The sequence below is a fragment of the Centropristis striata genome, chromosome 3 (assembly GCF_030273125.1).
Source record: "Centropristis striata isolate RG_2023a ecotype Rhode Island chromosome 3, C.striata_1.0, whole genome shotgun sequence".
Taxonomy (NCBI): domain Eukaryota; kingdom Metazoa; phylum Chordata; class Actinopteri; order Perciformes; family Serranidae; genus Centropristis; species Centropristis striata.
This window is the reverse complement of record NC_081519.1, coordinates 20361925-20377915: the sequence shown is the minus strand read 5'-3', so window position 1 is coordinate 20377915 and position 15991 is coordinate 20361925. Positions and strand designations below refer to the sequence as shown.

The 15991-nt window shown below is 41.0% G+C and overlaps 1 protein-coding gene across 3 annotated transcripts in view; it reads left to right on the top strand.

Annotated features, from left to right (window-relative positions):
• Positions 1-15991, top strand: part of shq1 (SHQ1, H/ACA ribonucleoprotein assembly factor) — a 40933-nt gene that overhangs the window by 22654 nt on the left and 2288 nt on the right. For all 3 annotated transcript variants that reach the window (XM_059330079.1, XM_059330077.1, XM_059330078.1), the window contains exon 11: positions 6989-7109. In XM_059330079.1, coding sequence (XP_059186062.1) covers positions 6989-7109 — 121 coding nt within the window. The remainder of the gene's footprint in view (positions 1-6988; positions 7110-15991) is intronic.

Sequence of the window (15991 nt, the reverse complement as noted above, 5' to 3'; positions counted from 1 at the left end):
GTGATAGTCCTCCAGCTGAGTGCGAGAGTGGCCCCACTCCCACCTCCATGGGGAGCAAAATGTGGATTAGTGGAGAACGGACTGTTGACTTTGATATCTCAAAGCCCAGAGTAATCTTTAAATCAAAAGCCCCCACGGACAGATGAAACTGTGCAGTGTAAACACACTCAGGATGTGTGAGGGCTAAGATTATCCAGCTTGTGATGATTTTAACGCTGGTAAATGACAGCAAATTAAAGGCCTTTTAAGCTCCAGATTAGCATTTCCGCGCCTCATTAAGTAGGAAGATGAGTTGATCAGGAGAGCTAGAGAAAAAGCAGTTGGAGCCGCTCTTTCCCCTCACCTTCTTTCTCTTACATCGGAAACAAAAGGAGATTTTTAATGTTCATCCTGAGCCTTGAAATCATACAACATCACACTCTGGCTCTGTTTATGTCAATTTAATAAGGGAAAAAAGGCAAATTATTTCACTATTGTTTTTTCACTCTCGACTCATAACCTTTTATTATTTCGAAGCATTAGGGAAGTATGAGTAATAGGGCTTTTCCTTAATGAACTGTAACACTACAGTAATTCGGCCTGGCGTGTGTCTGAGGGTGTGTTTCCTCCCAGCATTACTTTACACACTAATTAATTTGTCAGGATAAAGCAAATGGAAATGCATGCTCCATTTTGAGGCACTCCATTTAAGTGGCCATGAAAGCAAACATTCATAGGTATTAGCAAAACAAACCCATTAACGGCAGCGTGCAGGTTGAGGCCTCCGAGGAAATGTTATCTGGGGGTAAATATTTGAACAGCCCTCAGGAAGCAGGTGGAGGAGCTCCTTGAGAATATTCGCCACGCTGCCAAAGCACTGTAACTAAAGAGCTACTGGGCAGGTACAGGAGAACAGGGGGAAGCATGCGGCTAGAAAGTGTGGGGGAGGACCTCTGGGTCGCGATGCTGTCATGATCGTACTGACAGGACGAGACAAGAGATGTCGGATGTGGTCCTCTGTTACAAATCCACCCACCATGCAGCTCTGCAGCCGTTCATGCAGGCACATTTTGTGCTGTTCACGGAATTTCTTCAGGAATTCTGAGAGGGCAGGGAAAGTTCGGCAGTTTAATAACATTTTAGGTCAAATAAGCACTCTGACCTAGATATGGAAAATTGAGGAGGAATTATGAAATCCTACAACCAGAGCATGGTGTGAACACTTTGGGTTCAGGGCACTGATGGCCTGTTATTGGATGAGATGCAAGGATTGTTTGTGTGCACGTGTGACAGAAAAAAGGAAAAGAGTGAATGAAAGGGAAAGCATTCATTCATATAAACTAGATGTGCTCAACTTGACAATTGAACTCTATTGAAGTAGATTGTGGTGCCAGTGGGCAGTGGTCACGGCTGAATTAGACCCAACACTCGATGAAAATGGCTCTCCTGCCTTTTAATACACATCATCATCGTCAGGTGTAAAATAAGACAAATGCAAAACCCTTCCTGCTGCTTTTTCTGCTTTTTCAAACTGAGAAGTGGGGAGAGAATATAACACTCCTTAAAAAATGAAGAAATGTGTTTTTTCTGAACCAGAAAGACTGTAGATGTCACATTTCTGGAAAGTTCTGTACTCAACATTATTTATTTGATCAATGGAACCCTAACCCAGGCAGTAAGGTAGTCATTACGCTAATAAGAGAATAATTTACTTATCACATTTCCCTTTTTGCAGATGATGTACTTTTATTTCTATCTGAGAAGCAGCCGACCCTCCCCGGTATTCTTGATATTTTCAGACATTTTAGCATTCTTTAAATTTACAAAATCAACTGGGAAGAATCCGTGTGATGCTAGTATTAACCGCAGTTTTCCCAAATTTTTTCACTTTACATATCTTGAAAAAGTATTGTAAACCTTATAAGGGAACGGGAACTTCTGACTCTGTCGACAAAATAGTGTTTGTGTACTACATTGCGTGTCAGCAGCCAGTCATATGGAGGCTTAGGAAGCAATGTCACCTTTTGTGCTCTGTTTAATCAGGCATTTGCTCCTGATTTTCCTCACCATTACAAAAAATGACAGCAGTGACTGGCAAACCAGCCTTAAAGGAGATGCATTTTTCTCTAAATAGGTGCTGTGCTGTGGAGCTAATTAATACAGTTGTGAAGAGTGCTTCATGTGGATTTCAAAAAGTAACTGATAAATATTTCAAGAAACCACTTTTTCAGAAGAGATGGTAGCCCGGCCCATCCACCAGGCCAAAGCAGTCAGCCAGGTAAAAAAAAGCCTGAAACACTGCTGTTCAGAGATCTGGGTAGGTTGTGTGTCCCTAACCAATTCCCTGTCAGCCAGGATTTCAATAATTGAAATTAATGTTCTACCGAGCATACATTTTTACAGTTTAATGTTATCTCCTGAAATGAAACTACATGCTATGCTTTACACCTGTGTCCTTTATTAAGCTGGTTAAGTAGTGATAAATCTATTCCATGGCTTGCAATAGAAAGGAAGAAGATTTGTAAATCCAATCCCTCTGGAACACCATGTAGAAAACCATTAAAAGAAACTCATCAGTTGGAGCCAGAGTGCCATATGAGATATTTATCATATTGTGTATTTGTTTACATATTATGATATAGATTCCAACAACAAATAATGTTGATACACTTACTGTAATAAATCAAATAATGGGGTGGGGTCATTTTCATTTTAATGTCTCTAGTTTTTAGGCTTTGTTTCTGGAATCCCACCACTATATCTGTGCAAGCCTGCTTATTCAGCAGCCACAAAGGAGCATTTGGATCTTCCCGTCTCATTGGTTAACCTGCTCTTGTTTTATTAGCACACCTCGCTCACATCTCTCGGGCATCTCACCAAGAATATCAGTCTAAAACTGAGAGCAGCTTTTCAGTCAAATCTTGGAGGCTAGTGTGTTTTGCATTACATGATCCAAGTCCTGAGTGCAGAGTTCCCTGCATACAATCCAATGCTTAAATGAGAACCAAATGTTTGTTTAAGGTTTTCCTCACTGTGAGTGCGCTGTTTATTTCGATTGGTCTGGAATGTCTCTGGACAATGCCAGCCAGCTCAGCGGAGGTGGAGAGGAGCATTTTCTCCTGCCCTCAGCAGATTGTCGGCCACATCATAAGGCTATTTATACGCCTGATTGGAGGGACAAGTGCTGTGGCAGGTTGGCTCGTTGTATGCTTCAGGGAAAAGTCATTTGTCAGAATAACACATTGAGATTCTGTGTGATGTATGTGTGGTGTTAAAAGCTGCAGCATGCAAGCTAAAATGATCTGGGAACATATTTCCCAAGTGCAGGTGTTGACCATAAACCATATGTCATATACATTGTAACAAAACACTCCCACCATTTAATAGATAAACATGCTTGAATAGTTTACATTCTTTGGCTGGCAGATTATTTATTTAAATCATAATTAACTGCACACTTCATCACATGCTGAAAGGTACCACAAGAGAAACACAATCCACATTAAAAATAATAATTGTTAGATTTTTGAATTATTAGATAAATAACTGAACCTAATGTGTAAAATATTTCTGTTTCTTATCCATTTCCATGACATTGTTTTTGTTCTTGATAGGACAGCAAACCACTTTGTTTACCTCTACATATATGGTCCCTACAGTAACTATGAAGCCCGCCAAAGCAGATGAATACCCATCAGAAAAAATCCCATAATCAGATAAAAATATTTCCTGTAGTTGTCATTAAAGGTGCGCCACTAAGTATTTTGGGGACTGATTTTACATCGTGGAAGCAGTATCAGCTGATACTGATCACAGATCATGGGGTCTGTTTGAAGCCATCTATTTATGTTTTTTTAAGCTATTCTTTACAACATTGCATATTAAGTTTACATTTTTATTGGACATCAACCTCACATGTACATGCGTATAAAAAGAAAAGACACTAGAAGCCTAGATAAATGCTTCAGGGTGCTGTTAGGCCCATGAGACGTAGCTGAGAAGCGAGCCTGCAGGGAGCCGGTGCAGACAGCTACATAGATTATAATGAGAGTGCATCTGTTGCGTGAGACGTGCTTGTGAAAAATGCTTCTGATACCCTTGCAGTCTAGCCACAGGGTAAGAGACACTCTCACCACCATGTTTCAGACAACTGGTAGAACTGCCAGACCTGTTAAGCCTTTTTAGGGGCACATAGAGAAATTGTCTTACAAGTCTGATCAGCCTTTATAGAGATCAGCATTTAAGCTGGCAGATTGATCGCAGCACCCTTAGTTTAGTTTTAATTTGTTATGGTTTTTTTTAAAGGGGCTGTACATGACATTCAGAATACTGACATTGCAGTTAACATCTTTTTACAATGTAAAGATATAGTGGAGTAATGATGTCCTGACCAGGAAAAAGTCACACTCCATATGTGTTTTGATTGGGCTTGCAAATTATAGGTATTTGGAAACTTTCCATGGGAATTAATGGGAATGGGAACAGAATAAACTGGCCCTTAACAGGGAACTTAAATATAGTTGGGGAAAATATATTTTAGCAAAATCTTGACTAAAACAACCAGATTTCATGCAAGTGCACTTGAATGTCTCTGCTATTCCTCAAACACTTGCACATAGCACACTGCTTACTGCTGGGCTGCTGAGGCCACGCCCCCTACATGCATTGTGCATTCCTCTATCGCATGCACAGATGATTTCTATAACCCTGGACCACACTTTTGAGCCCAGAGCACAAGACTATAGAGAGCAAACAAAATGACACATTTTTTATTGCCCAACCTGCAAGTGGCATCTCCATGGGGTCTATTGAGAATTCACCTATGGGATTTTTGCATAGGATTTTGGATCATTGCAGAAAATAAGCTCTGTGTTAAACATGCGTGTCTGATGCTTACATGTTTTGCTCACAGGATAATCTTCACAAATTAGCACCACTTTAATGATGTTTGATTTCAAGTGCAACTGCTGTCACATCAACAGATCTAAAGTAGAAGAGAATTTGTTCAAACTAATTCAAACAAGAACACACCTTTTTTTACATTCTGTGTAATGCATTTCTGATGATTTTCATATGATTTGAGTAGTTTCTGGTGACAATCATCGTCCATGGTGATGTTTCGCTGACATCGTCATATGCCAATTTATTAGGCATTGCCCAACCCTTATGGATGGGCTTTGAATTCCATGACCAGCCACTTTACAGATATTTTCAATTAGCATGAACTTTGACAGCTTTACTTAATACCTAAACAATACATGCATGTATGATGTTATATTTGTATTAACATATTATTAGTCCATTAGCCTGACCCCCACAATATAGCCATGGTGCCCAGTGTTGGAAAATGTATAATAGCATTGCAGCAATGGTAGCTTTTATGTATTATCACTCTTTTCTTTTTTAAAATCTCTGTCATTGTAATTTTTCCATGTTTTTTTTGCCATTTGTCAAATAGAGGCAGTATAAAAGATGGTTACCTACACAGAATATCTGAAATCATGTATCATTGTAAAGCTTAGACTATAATTTGTCTACCTTTTTTTTTTATGACACTGAGGACATAATTTGACCTTTGGCCTCCAACATTGCAGTAGGACAAATTTTGAATGCCTCTGCAAATTCTCTAATAACTGCCTTCATATCAATCAGATGTGCCTATGAGTTGTTCCACCATGAAGAGCACAAAGAGAGCTTTATAAAGAATTGGTTCCTCAAAACTGGCACTGCCGACCCCCTGGCTCATAGGCTATATGTTGCATTGTTTACTTCCTGTGGGTGTAAAAAAACTATAAGCTATTTCTGTACTGTCTAAGTTAAGCAGTATCAGTTCACCCATGTACCTAAGAGCACATATTTCCTCACTAGCATGTATAGTGGTAGCTAAATATGCAGATTGCTGCAGTTTTATTATTTTGGTTTCTGCTGCCTCCAACCCACTTCCATTGAGATGGATGGAATTTTGTTTTTATGGCGCTCAAAGCATAAAAAAGCAGTTTCATAAAATGCACATATACATCTTCTTTAGTGTAAGACATTTACATTCTGGGTGGAGGGGCCAAAGTTATCTGTCCAACGCTAACAGCAGTATCACATTTGTCTGGCTGGGGCATTGCCAAGGGTTTGCTGATTTAGACAGCAGGCTTCCACACAGTAGCTGTGTCCATATTTTCTACAACATACCAATTACCAGCAGGTTGTGAGTAGCAAAATTATACTTAAATAGTTCAAACTCTTCAACTGTGAGCCAGAGTGGGTGGCAAATCCATTCTAAAGAATTGTCACGAAAAGATTACAACTGTGTTATACGCTCTTGTTTGCTAGACTCCCTCAGGGCCAGAAAGCTTTGACAAGTTGATACACTACATTTAAGACCAGGCAGGAATTTTAGAAATGATTGTCTAGACAAAATTAAGCATTTTAAAGCTTCAAGCTGTGTAGTAAAGGGAAATATATTGGACCGTGCAGAGTAGGAAAAAACACTTGAGTTTATTACCTTGCTGGATTGAATTATTGATTTGTGTAAAAATTTAAAATCAAGCCTTCAGGTTTGTCACATCACAAGGATTCAAATTAGGACTATAATGGTGCTGCACAACAGCTGAATGGGCAGACTTGAATGGCTGTCAAGTGGAAATCATCAAAAACACTCAGTGCTATTTTTGACAGATCAAGGCAAACACATTTTTGACAGAAAGTCTGAGCGGAGCCGCCACTAAATTGACACATTGAATGCCAAAAATAGAGTTGTCTTCTTTGGCTCTTTTTGTCTCAGACGAACCACTTCTTAACCAGGAACTCTTCTTAAACCGTATGGATCAAATTACTGTGCAGCTTGCTGGGATTTTCCTCTGATCCTGTACCTTGGCTTTTATGTATGGAACAATGACTGCAAGCCTTTAGATCCATGCTGTGTCTGCCAGCAGCTGGAGTGCATTGTCATCCTTAATACTGAGCGTGAATAACACTGTTTTTCCATTTCCCTGCCACGGTGTGTTCGTGTGCCCAGGGAAAGCCTGTGTCCTCAAATGCCTGCTGGATATTCACAAAGTGTTCCGAGAGAACGAGCCGGCCTACATCCTGAACGATCTGTACATCACAGACTACTGCATCTGGATCCAGAGGGTCAAGTAAGTTTACCTACACATGCACATAAACCCATGCACACACACACACCTCAGAGACCTTCATTGTTAGAGAATTACCTTGAGAGCCAAGGAAAGTGCCACTCAGCCCCCATGATGCATCAGTGCTTCAGAGGAGAGGATTAGGTGAGTCATTTGTCACAGCGGGGATAATTGAATGACCAAGCCGGAGAGAGATGCATCGTCTCTTGTCTCCATTATCATGTGTCAAAAGTACCATCAGTGAGTCTTAAAGCTGCACTCAGCAGATTCACTCTGTGTGAAACTTAAGAGCACATGTGTGTGCAGGAGCTTCTTATATGTTCCATGGGTGTAACCTTCCACCAGCGTTGCAAAGCCAAAACCCAACAAATCTGCATGTTTTCTCCAAATGATACAGGTTCGATGGCTCTCTCTCCTCTCTCCAAGTACATATTTTACAATTACTTACACATTTCAAATGTAAGCCTGCGAGCACATTACTCAGTAATGAGCTCTGTTTTACTCTTGGCCAGGGTTCAGCCAAGTGGTGTGCTCGTCTGGAAAAAGCCCAGTTGAAAAATGTGTGCCTGATGTTGTAGGCTCGGCGCCCAGATGCAGACACGATAAAAGGTCTGCAGGGATTTAGTGCCCCCCCCCCCCCTTCTCCTCTCCTCCTCCTCACTTTCTCATTTCTACATTTTTCCAGCTCAGATCTTGAATTCTGCTCTTTAAAAAAGCTACAAATGCTGGAATCCCAATGGGTGGGAAGGATGTCTTTCTAAGAAGACACGGTTGTACTTTTAGAGCCTTTCTAGTAAGAGTGTAACAATTCACCAAATGCACGGTTCAGTTCAGACAACCTTGATTCCAAAAAAGTTGGGACGCTTCAAAAAAGGTTTTCAAAATAGAATGCAATGATTTTTGAAGTCATTTGTGACCTGCATTCATTTGAAAACAGTACAAAGACAAGAAATCTAACGCTCAAACTGAGAAACTGTCAAAAAAGGAAATCAAAACTTTTTTGGAATCAGGGTTGTACCTTGTTTTTTTCTCTCTTTTTTGTAGCAGGTGAATAGGAAAATCCAAGGAAAACATCTTCTGGGTTTTTATTAAATCAACTACAAGAACATATAAAGTAACTCCACGTAAATGAGCTAAATAAAGAGGACCAGTCTACACATTGCTGACAAATGACTTGTAAACTTAAACTGACTAAGGTAAAAGTTGCACATTGTTTAGACGAAACTAAATCAATCGCAGCAATACATTTTACCCGAAAGCATTTGGGTTTTGAGTCTGTAGTTTAGCGATGGTGGAGTGGGCGGCACCACTCGCTATGTCCATAACAGCTGATGGTGGGACGTAAACAATTAACAACTCTCTCAACAGATAATATTGACAGAGACTCTTAGCTGACTGTTCAATATGCAGGTTACAGCTGCTTTTATTTGACAGTAATGAGTCACAAATCACAAGTTTCATCAATATGAGGTATTATGTCGATTCTGTGGAAGATTAGATTTTTGCTCAAAGTCTGCAACGATATGATTTCAGGATCCTGTGATCGATATAAGAGGATATCAAATGCTCATGTATATATTCATACCATCTAACAAAAAGCAACTACAATATGATTTGACAATTGTATTACTGAGTTTTTCCAGACATTTAAATGAAAAACAATTCTGAATAAAAAAGATTACATATAATGTGGGCATTTAAAAAAAAAAGGTGCATCTTAAAGATGATGATATTTATCGATATTTTCACTTTGTATCATTGATCATTTAAATCGATTTATCCATCCAGATCAGTGGAATAGTAACATCCCAGGCGTTCCACCACTTGAAATGAAACCACCCCACCCCCTCCTTTTGTCCTGACTGCTCCTCCCTGAGGTCTCTTTTTGCCTGCACTGACTGAAAGCCAGTAATGGCCACGTTATCTTCCCCAACATCCATGTCTCTGCAGGACATGGCGCTGCTTTCACCAGATCTGAACACGTGATACTGAACGGCAGGACAAGATCCGTGTATGTTGTGTTGCGGTTTTCCGGTCTTGGTTCAGAACTGTTGCACTCCTACTCTCTATCTGACTGTGTGAGCATGCGGAGCTTCTGAATCTGTCAACTCACTGAATGACTCAATCAGTCTCTCTTTAGCTGAGGGGCAGCGGAGCACTGCCTCCCCTCGCTGCTCCTCCTCTCTGTTCCTCCGCTGTACATTGGAACTAAATGTCAGCTTGACCTAACATGCTGACTCCTACTACGCCCTGCATCGATCATTAAATGGATTAGCCCGTGCTCTCGTAGCGGCGACCTGTAATTGAAATGTTACATTTCCATTTTCTGTTTTGTTTTTTTCCTGTCAATAACAAAGTGATGTTGGCAGGGTTTTTTTATCCTCTCATATAAACTGTCATGTTGTGAAAAAGTCACTTGGATTTGTAAAACCACTTCTATCTCCACCCACTTGAAAGAGCAACCAGGCATGTATTGCTTTTTGTTGGTTCACACTCAAAACTAGAAATTCCATGCAATCTTCACTTGTGGTTTCTGCAACTATGTTCCCGTTTTTGGAGTATGATATTAAAAGGAGCCTGCAGTCAAAATGCAAAGCACCACAGGAGAGCCGGGCCTGTTCTCTGAGGTTTGGAGCGATCGCAGTTTCCACACGTCGACCTCCGCTATCATACATGCGGTTTGTTGTGGCAGCCCTTTGTGTCGTCTGACAGGTTTGATGACAGATCGTGTAGGCATTGCTTTCTTCAGTGCGAGATAGTCCCTTGCGCAGGATTTGTCATCCTCCGCTAAGTGAGTCGCCTCTGGGAGCCGGGCGGTAAGATGAGATGTAATCTATACCCCCGGTGCAATTCCTGTATCTTGTCACTCCACGCAGCCAGCGAGGCAGACGCGATCAGCTGCACATGATGGACATGCCGATTAATGGATGTTTGTTGGCTGGGGGGTTGATTTATTTAATCTCCTTGCTGTCCCACATGCATTTCTACTCCTAAAGTTCCTCTGACTGCCGAGACATCGGGTCTCAAATTTACAACCTCGTAAAGACTTCAGCGTGATTTAAGCCTCAGGGCAGGCACTCCGCTTTACTCTGACACAGAGTCAGAGCAGAACCCTCCGCATTGACATCAAGAGAGCAAGCTCCACATTCTCAGTTATTTGAAACTTTTTTTCTGCCGCACCGGCCACCATTCCAAAATTGAACACACATTTCCTGTTTTTACTTCACCCTCACACACCAATACAAGCCCAATTATTGTCAGCGGAGCATTCTTCCAAATGGAGCAGCAGTCTCCAGTCCATTAGTTGCTTTTCCAGGACCTCAGATGCCAAAGCCCCTGCAGAGTTGCTGGACTGCAAAGAAAAAGCAAGTCGTCTCACTTTCCCCGTCTTTGTCGTCCTTCTCTTTATCAAAAAGCTTGGAGAGCGGCCAGCGGAGATTCACTGCAGCCAGCACAGACAAAGCTTATAAGCCTGGTGTCGTGTTACAGTACCTCAGTTAAATCAGAAGGGCTCCAACTTCCTTTTTCAGCACTGGTTCACTTGAAACCATCCACCCACCCTTATTAATTGGGTCAATTAGATTCTCGCGGGGGAAAAAAATACATGGCAGCATGCAAGTGATGTGCTCCAGGGTTCGTCTGAGAGGAGGGAAGTGAGGTGAGATTCATGTTTCCATATGAAGTCATTAGTGGAAAGGGAAAAAATGGTTTTATGTATGTGGGGTTTGTTTTCTTCTGTGGAGTAAATCTGTGACATGTTGAGAGAATTGGACAATCACACATTGCTCCAGAGGGAGACTGCTCATTGTTCAGACAACCCATCTGTACGACACATAGTCCAAAAATACTGCCGACGTGCTTCTTAAAAAATGTATTATGTTTAATAGTGTGAATACACTGTGGGCAAGGAATAGTTTATGCATAACAAAAATATGTGGTTCAGGTTAGAGAAAGATCACTTCTTCGGACTATTGGGCCATTCAACCAATGGGACATCAGAACAGTAACATGGCACCACTCCAGAGTCTGAAATAAGGAGATAAACCAAGCCTTGCACCTAACAGCAGAATAAACTCAAGTAGTTATGAATGAAAGTCATGAAGTGAGCAGTCCCCCAATACAATGTGTGTTGTTTTCATTGAAGAAAAGAAGTAAAAGAAGAAAAGAATGTGAGCAGCACTGCGTGGAAACAACGGAAACTGTCAAAATTAAGTTATAGACGTTCTTTTTCCTGAGACCATCCTTTTTTTCTGTAGGAAGAGGCAGCCAATCAGGATTTCTACTCTCCTCCTTCTCTTCCCTTGTCTCATTCATCCCCAGTATTGTGTGCATGACAATGGCCACCGGGGAGAGTCGGCAGCACTGACAGCAGCTCCCCCGCAGGGAATAGCATCTGGAGCTCTAACAACTGAGAATGTCTCGGGGCAATGGGGTCAAGCGCGGGGTCGGCATGTCAGCTAAGACCTGCGGTCAAACGCCTTGAAAATGCACTTGTGCATGGTGGCATGGGGTTAACACCCATCCCCCCTGTAGAGCACGGCTGGGCAGTTCACCTCAGTACAACTCTTTGTCATTGTAAGGCATGAAGCACTTATTACCCAGATTTTCCCATCGGTTAGTTAGCATAATAGGTGTTTTCATTTTACTTGTCCTCAGGGGCTTTTTTTCAAGAGAATTAAAATAAGGTGTTGCTGGCTTGTTCTGGTGTGATGCCTATCGTGTGGAAAGAATATGGAAAATTGTCCTGTAGCCAAGCCTGGCAGCTTCCTGGTGCCCTCCCACCAACCACACAGCTGGTGTGACAACCAGATGTTTGCTGGGAAGCACAAGGCAACGTCACACAACTGTCAAACGCCCGTCCCGAAGGCTTTGAAACAGATAATGGAGCTGCACTATCAGATGTTAGCCATGGCACTGAAGGAGATCCTCAGGGCCCCCGCTGGGGAGAACAAAGATGCTAATGTCTGCGGGCTAACAGGGATAAGTAGTACAGATTTCCTCCCAGCGTGAGGCCACTCCAGCTTTTTTGTCTTGAGTACACAGGCTCATCTTAAACACAGACTTACACACTGTGTTTGCATAATTTGCTCTATCCATGCTTGGAGTGCCCACTCCAGTTATTACAATCAAATATAGTGAAGGGATTTCTTCTGTCTTCCTTTGCAGCCTTCAAGGCCTGTGCATCTAACAAGGAAGCTGTTTATATACAATTGCTGTTAACATCATAATTTCTTTCACATTTAGAGATATAAATGAGATATGAATACTTTAATACTGAATAACTATAATTACAGTTTCAGGGCTTTAATGTCTGAGGAATTATATGAATCAAACAGTGAGAATAGACAGGAAGGAGCTGAACATAATTTGGAGAAAAGATTCCATAATTCCAAAAGAGTGTAACTGAAAAGTGAAAAAGCTGCAAATGAAATGGGGGAAGTGGCAACAGAACCTTGTTCATTGAAACTTTTAAATAATTCTCCCACCTGCCTTCTTATGCTCCACCACACCCAAGTCTTAAAGGAAAGTGCTTTGTTCTAGTGGTTATGGTAACATTTTACTCACCAAGGTCATAGTTGAGATCATGGATTGTGGCTAAACATAGATCATCGAAGTTACTACAATTCATCCTGAGGGGAACATTAATGTTACAAATTTCAGAACAGACATTTCATTTAAAACTGTAAATGTCCACCTGTTGGTGGCGTCCCCAGAGTCAGTGGGCTTCATCATCTGAGGACAATGAATGTCAATCTGTGGGTGGTACTAGGGAAATCAAGGGGGATCATCAAAGTCAATGGGCTTCATCCTTTTGGGAACATGACTGTCAACTAGTAAAAGAAATCTTGGGGGAACACCAAAGTCATTGGGCTTCATCCTCTGGGAATCATGACTGTGTTTACAAAATTTCAAAAGATCTGTGAAAAAAATGGTTTAAAATAGTGGGTGGTCCAATGTGAGATTGCCTTTCCCAGAGTCAATCCATTTGTTGCTGCAAAAAACTGTGTGCTTCTACAAATGCTGTATGTGCATTAAGCCAAATGTTGAACTAGGAACTCAAATGCCAATGGACATTTACAGATATGTTTAAGAACAGTTGCCTCATTGTGTCCCAAGAATCATGCAATGAAGCAATGCGGTTGAAATTATGTCCAAGGCTATAAAAAAGACACTTGTACAAAAACATTATTCAAAATGTCACACCTGACAGTCAACAGATACTTATGATGAATCGGTGTTTGTACAGTACAATAGGTCTTTCATAGGCAGCTATAAGTCTGAAGTCGAACATGTTGAATAAGTACATCTGTGTTTCTCATTTGTGGAATCGAAGTGGCATCCACTGCCTCAGACCATTCCAGTTTTCAGTCACAGTGACGGATCACATCTCCCCCAGTGTCGGCTTTTATCCCCCTCAGCTAGTGAATGATCCGAGTTACACTGTGAAAATCTGGTGCTCATATTACACAGATTTATACATCTGAAGACATGCTTTATCTGAGATGTTTTCAAGAGCACAGACGTGCTGAATGAGTTGCTCTTTCAATGAACACAAGCCCGATGAAAGAAATGTCAGATTGTAATTTAGCTCGGCTCTTCCACAGACACACACACACATCCCATTCTCATCTAAAGACTTCGGCAGATGGAGGCGTCTTTGTCTCGCCAGAAGTTTTCCAACCTTGAAAAAGCCACCCCTCCTCAGTTTAATGAAGGCAAGCCACAACAGCGGTGTAGTAATGACTGGATTGTGTACAACATTATCCCTCCCCTCCTGGACAGAGCCTTTGTATTCACCGCAGGCCGAGCTTCTCCAACCACAGAGCAAAGGAGGGGAGAGAAAACAAGCGCACCTCCCCAACGCTAACTCAATAATGACTTCCCACGGGGGAAAGAGAATACGGGGCAGTCTTTGAAGTGGCTGTGCTGCAGGAGGCTCTTCTGCCCCAGCCTCGCTACAGGAAGCTCTCACGTGGCTTTTATAGAGCCTGGGACCTAAACAGGCTCCTTACAGCCTGCACACACTCATCATCATTAGTCGGGGTTACATTCAATGTCTTGGTATCCTCTTGTCACTGTGGGAAAAGGCTATTTGTCATTGTTTAAAAAGTTGTGCAGGACTTGAGGATCTTAGCTCAAATTGTGGGTCTTTCACACATGGAGACCACAAAAAAGCTGGATTCTTAAGAACGCAGTGGTTTTTGTTCATATCTTCACACACATGCATGCTGACATGATTGTGTTTGGAGAAGAAGGGTTTCTCTTAATTTGTTTTGTACAGATTGAGTTTGAAAATCTGCTAGTGCAGTGTGTTCATGTGCTAGCAGATTAATTCCCATTGTTGAGGGATGGACAGTGTTGGTCAGTCAGTCCACCACTTTGTTTCTGACTGACATATCTTAACAACTATTGGATGCACTGTCATACAATTTGGTGCAGATATCCATTGAATCAGAATGTAAAGCATCATCAGAATGACACAAATATTGGGTTTTCAGACATGCTGATAGAAACGCTATAGAAAATATGTGCAGTAAAAATAAGTAAAAATATATCCAAAAATACTTTTTTATAAGCCCTATGATTAATTGTAATAACTGTGCTGATCCTTCAACTTTTGATCCGAAGCCACCCTCAAGCCAAAATTTCAACTTGATTGATTTGGCTGTGAAGAACATCTTGTGACTGATGTCGTGGGCGTCATTGATCGGGTCTCATTTGCTCATCACATCTTGTGTTGTGCTGTGAGTCCTCTGCAGATGCTCGCATTAAACACAATAGCCAAATACCCGAAACACTTCTGACGTTCCCATCCGTCTTAGTTTAATGATAATTGGCAAATGTTTGCATGTTGACACATTAAAGGTGCTTACTGACTGTAGTGGTCAGCCCAAAGCACTGCCATGCTGAAATCAGACCAAAATCACCCCTGTGCTAAAATAATGCATTGCTGTGTTTGTAGGAGCTTTAAGTACCAGTGAACATGAACTCCAATCCAACAAGTCCTGTTTGAAAGTCTAAAATTTAAAAAAACATTAATTATCCCATCAGACAAGAAGTTATCATGGAAGCAATTTTATCTTTCATGGGGATAATTGTGAGGTTAAAAAATAGAAATCCAATGTTCACCTCACTAAGTAATCCAATAGAAACATGCACTCACATGTATACTATAGGCCAACACAGTACCTTGCCGGATTACTTTGTGTCGTGTTGTAGCAAAAAAATTCAAAAAAGAGTCTTCTGCATTGATATCCACACTGCACTGCCAAAGTGGCTTCACTGAAATACATGAGTGGTGTTTTTCAATTTGATTCCCATTGGTGTTCAATTGGGTTGAGATCTGGTGACTGTGAAGGCAATATTATTATGTTCATACTCAGCAAACCGTTCATTGAGCCTCCATGCCCTATGGACGATGGCATTATTATCCTGGAAAGACAACTCGTATCAGGATAGATATGTTCCATCATAGGACAGGATGTGTGCATATATAAGGGTCAAATATCCTGAGCTTTATGACCAATTATCTTGAGTGCGACAATATTGTAGGGTTGACTATTGGTGCTTTTTACAAAATATTTACACAATGAGATTTTAGATTAATAATCATCAGTAATGTGGGTATAATGACTAAGTTGGTAAAGGTACATAATGGAATACAACAGTCTGGTGCAGCCTTTAAAACCAGGAAAGACAACACTTACTGTCATATTACACTATCCAAAATTGAAGACGATATAGTTTCATATCACAATACAATACAATCAATATAACATTGAAATATTATGTATGTTGTGTTAATGTGGCTACACAAACAATACTTGTCAGCTGGATCAATAGAATGCATTAAAGGATAACTATGGTAATAATCTGTATTAACA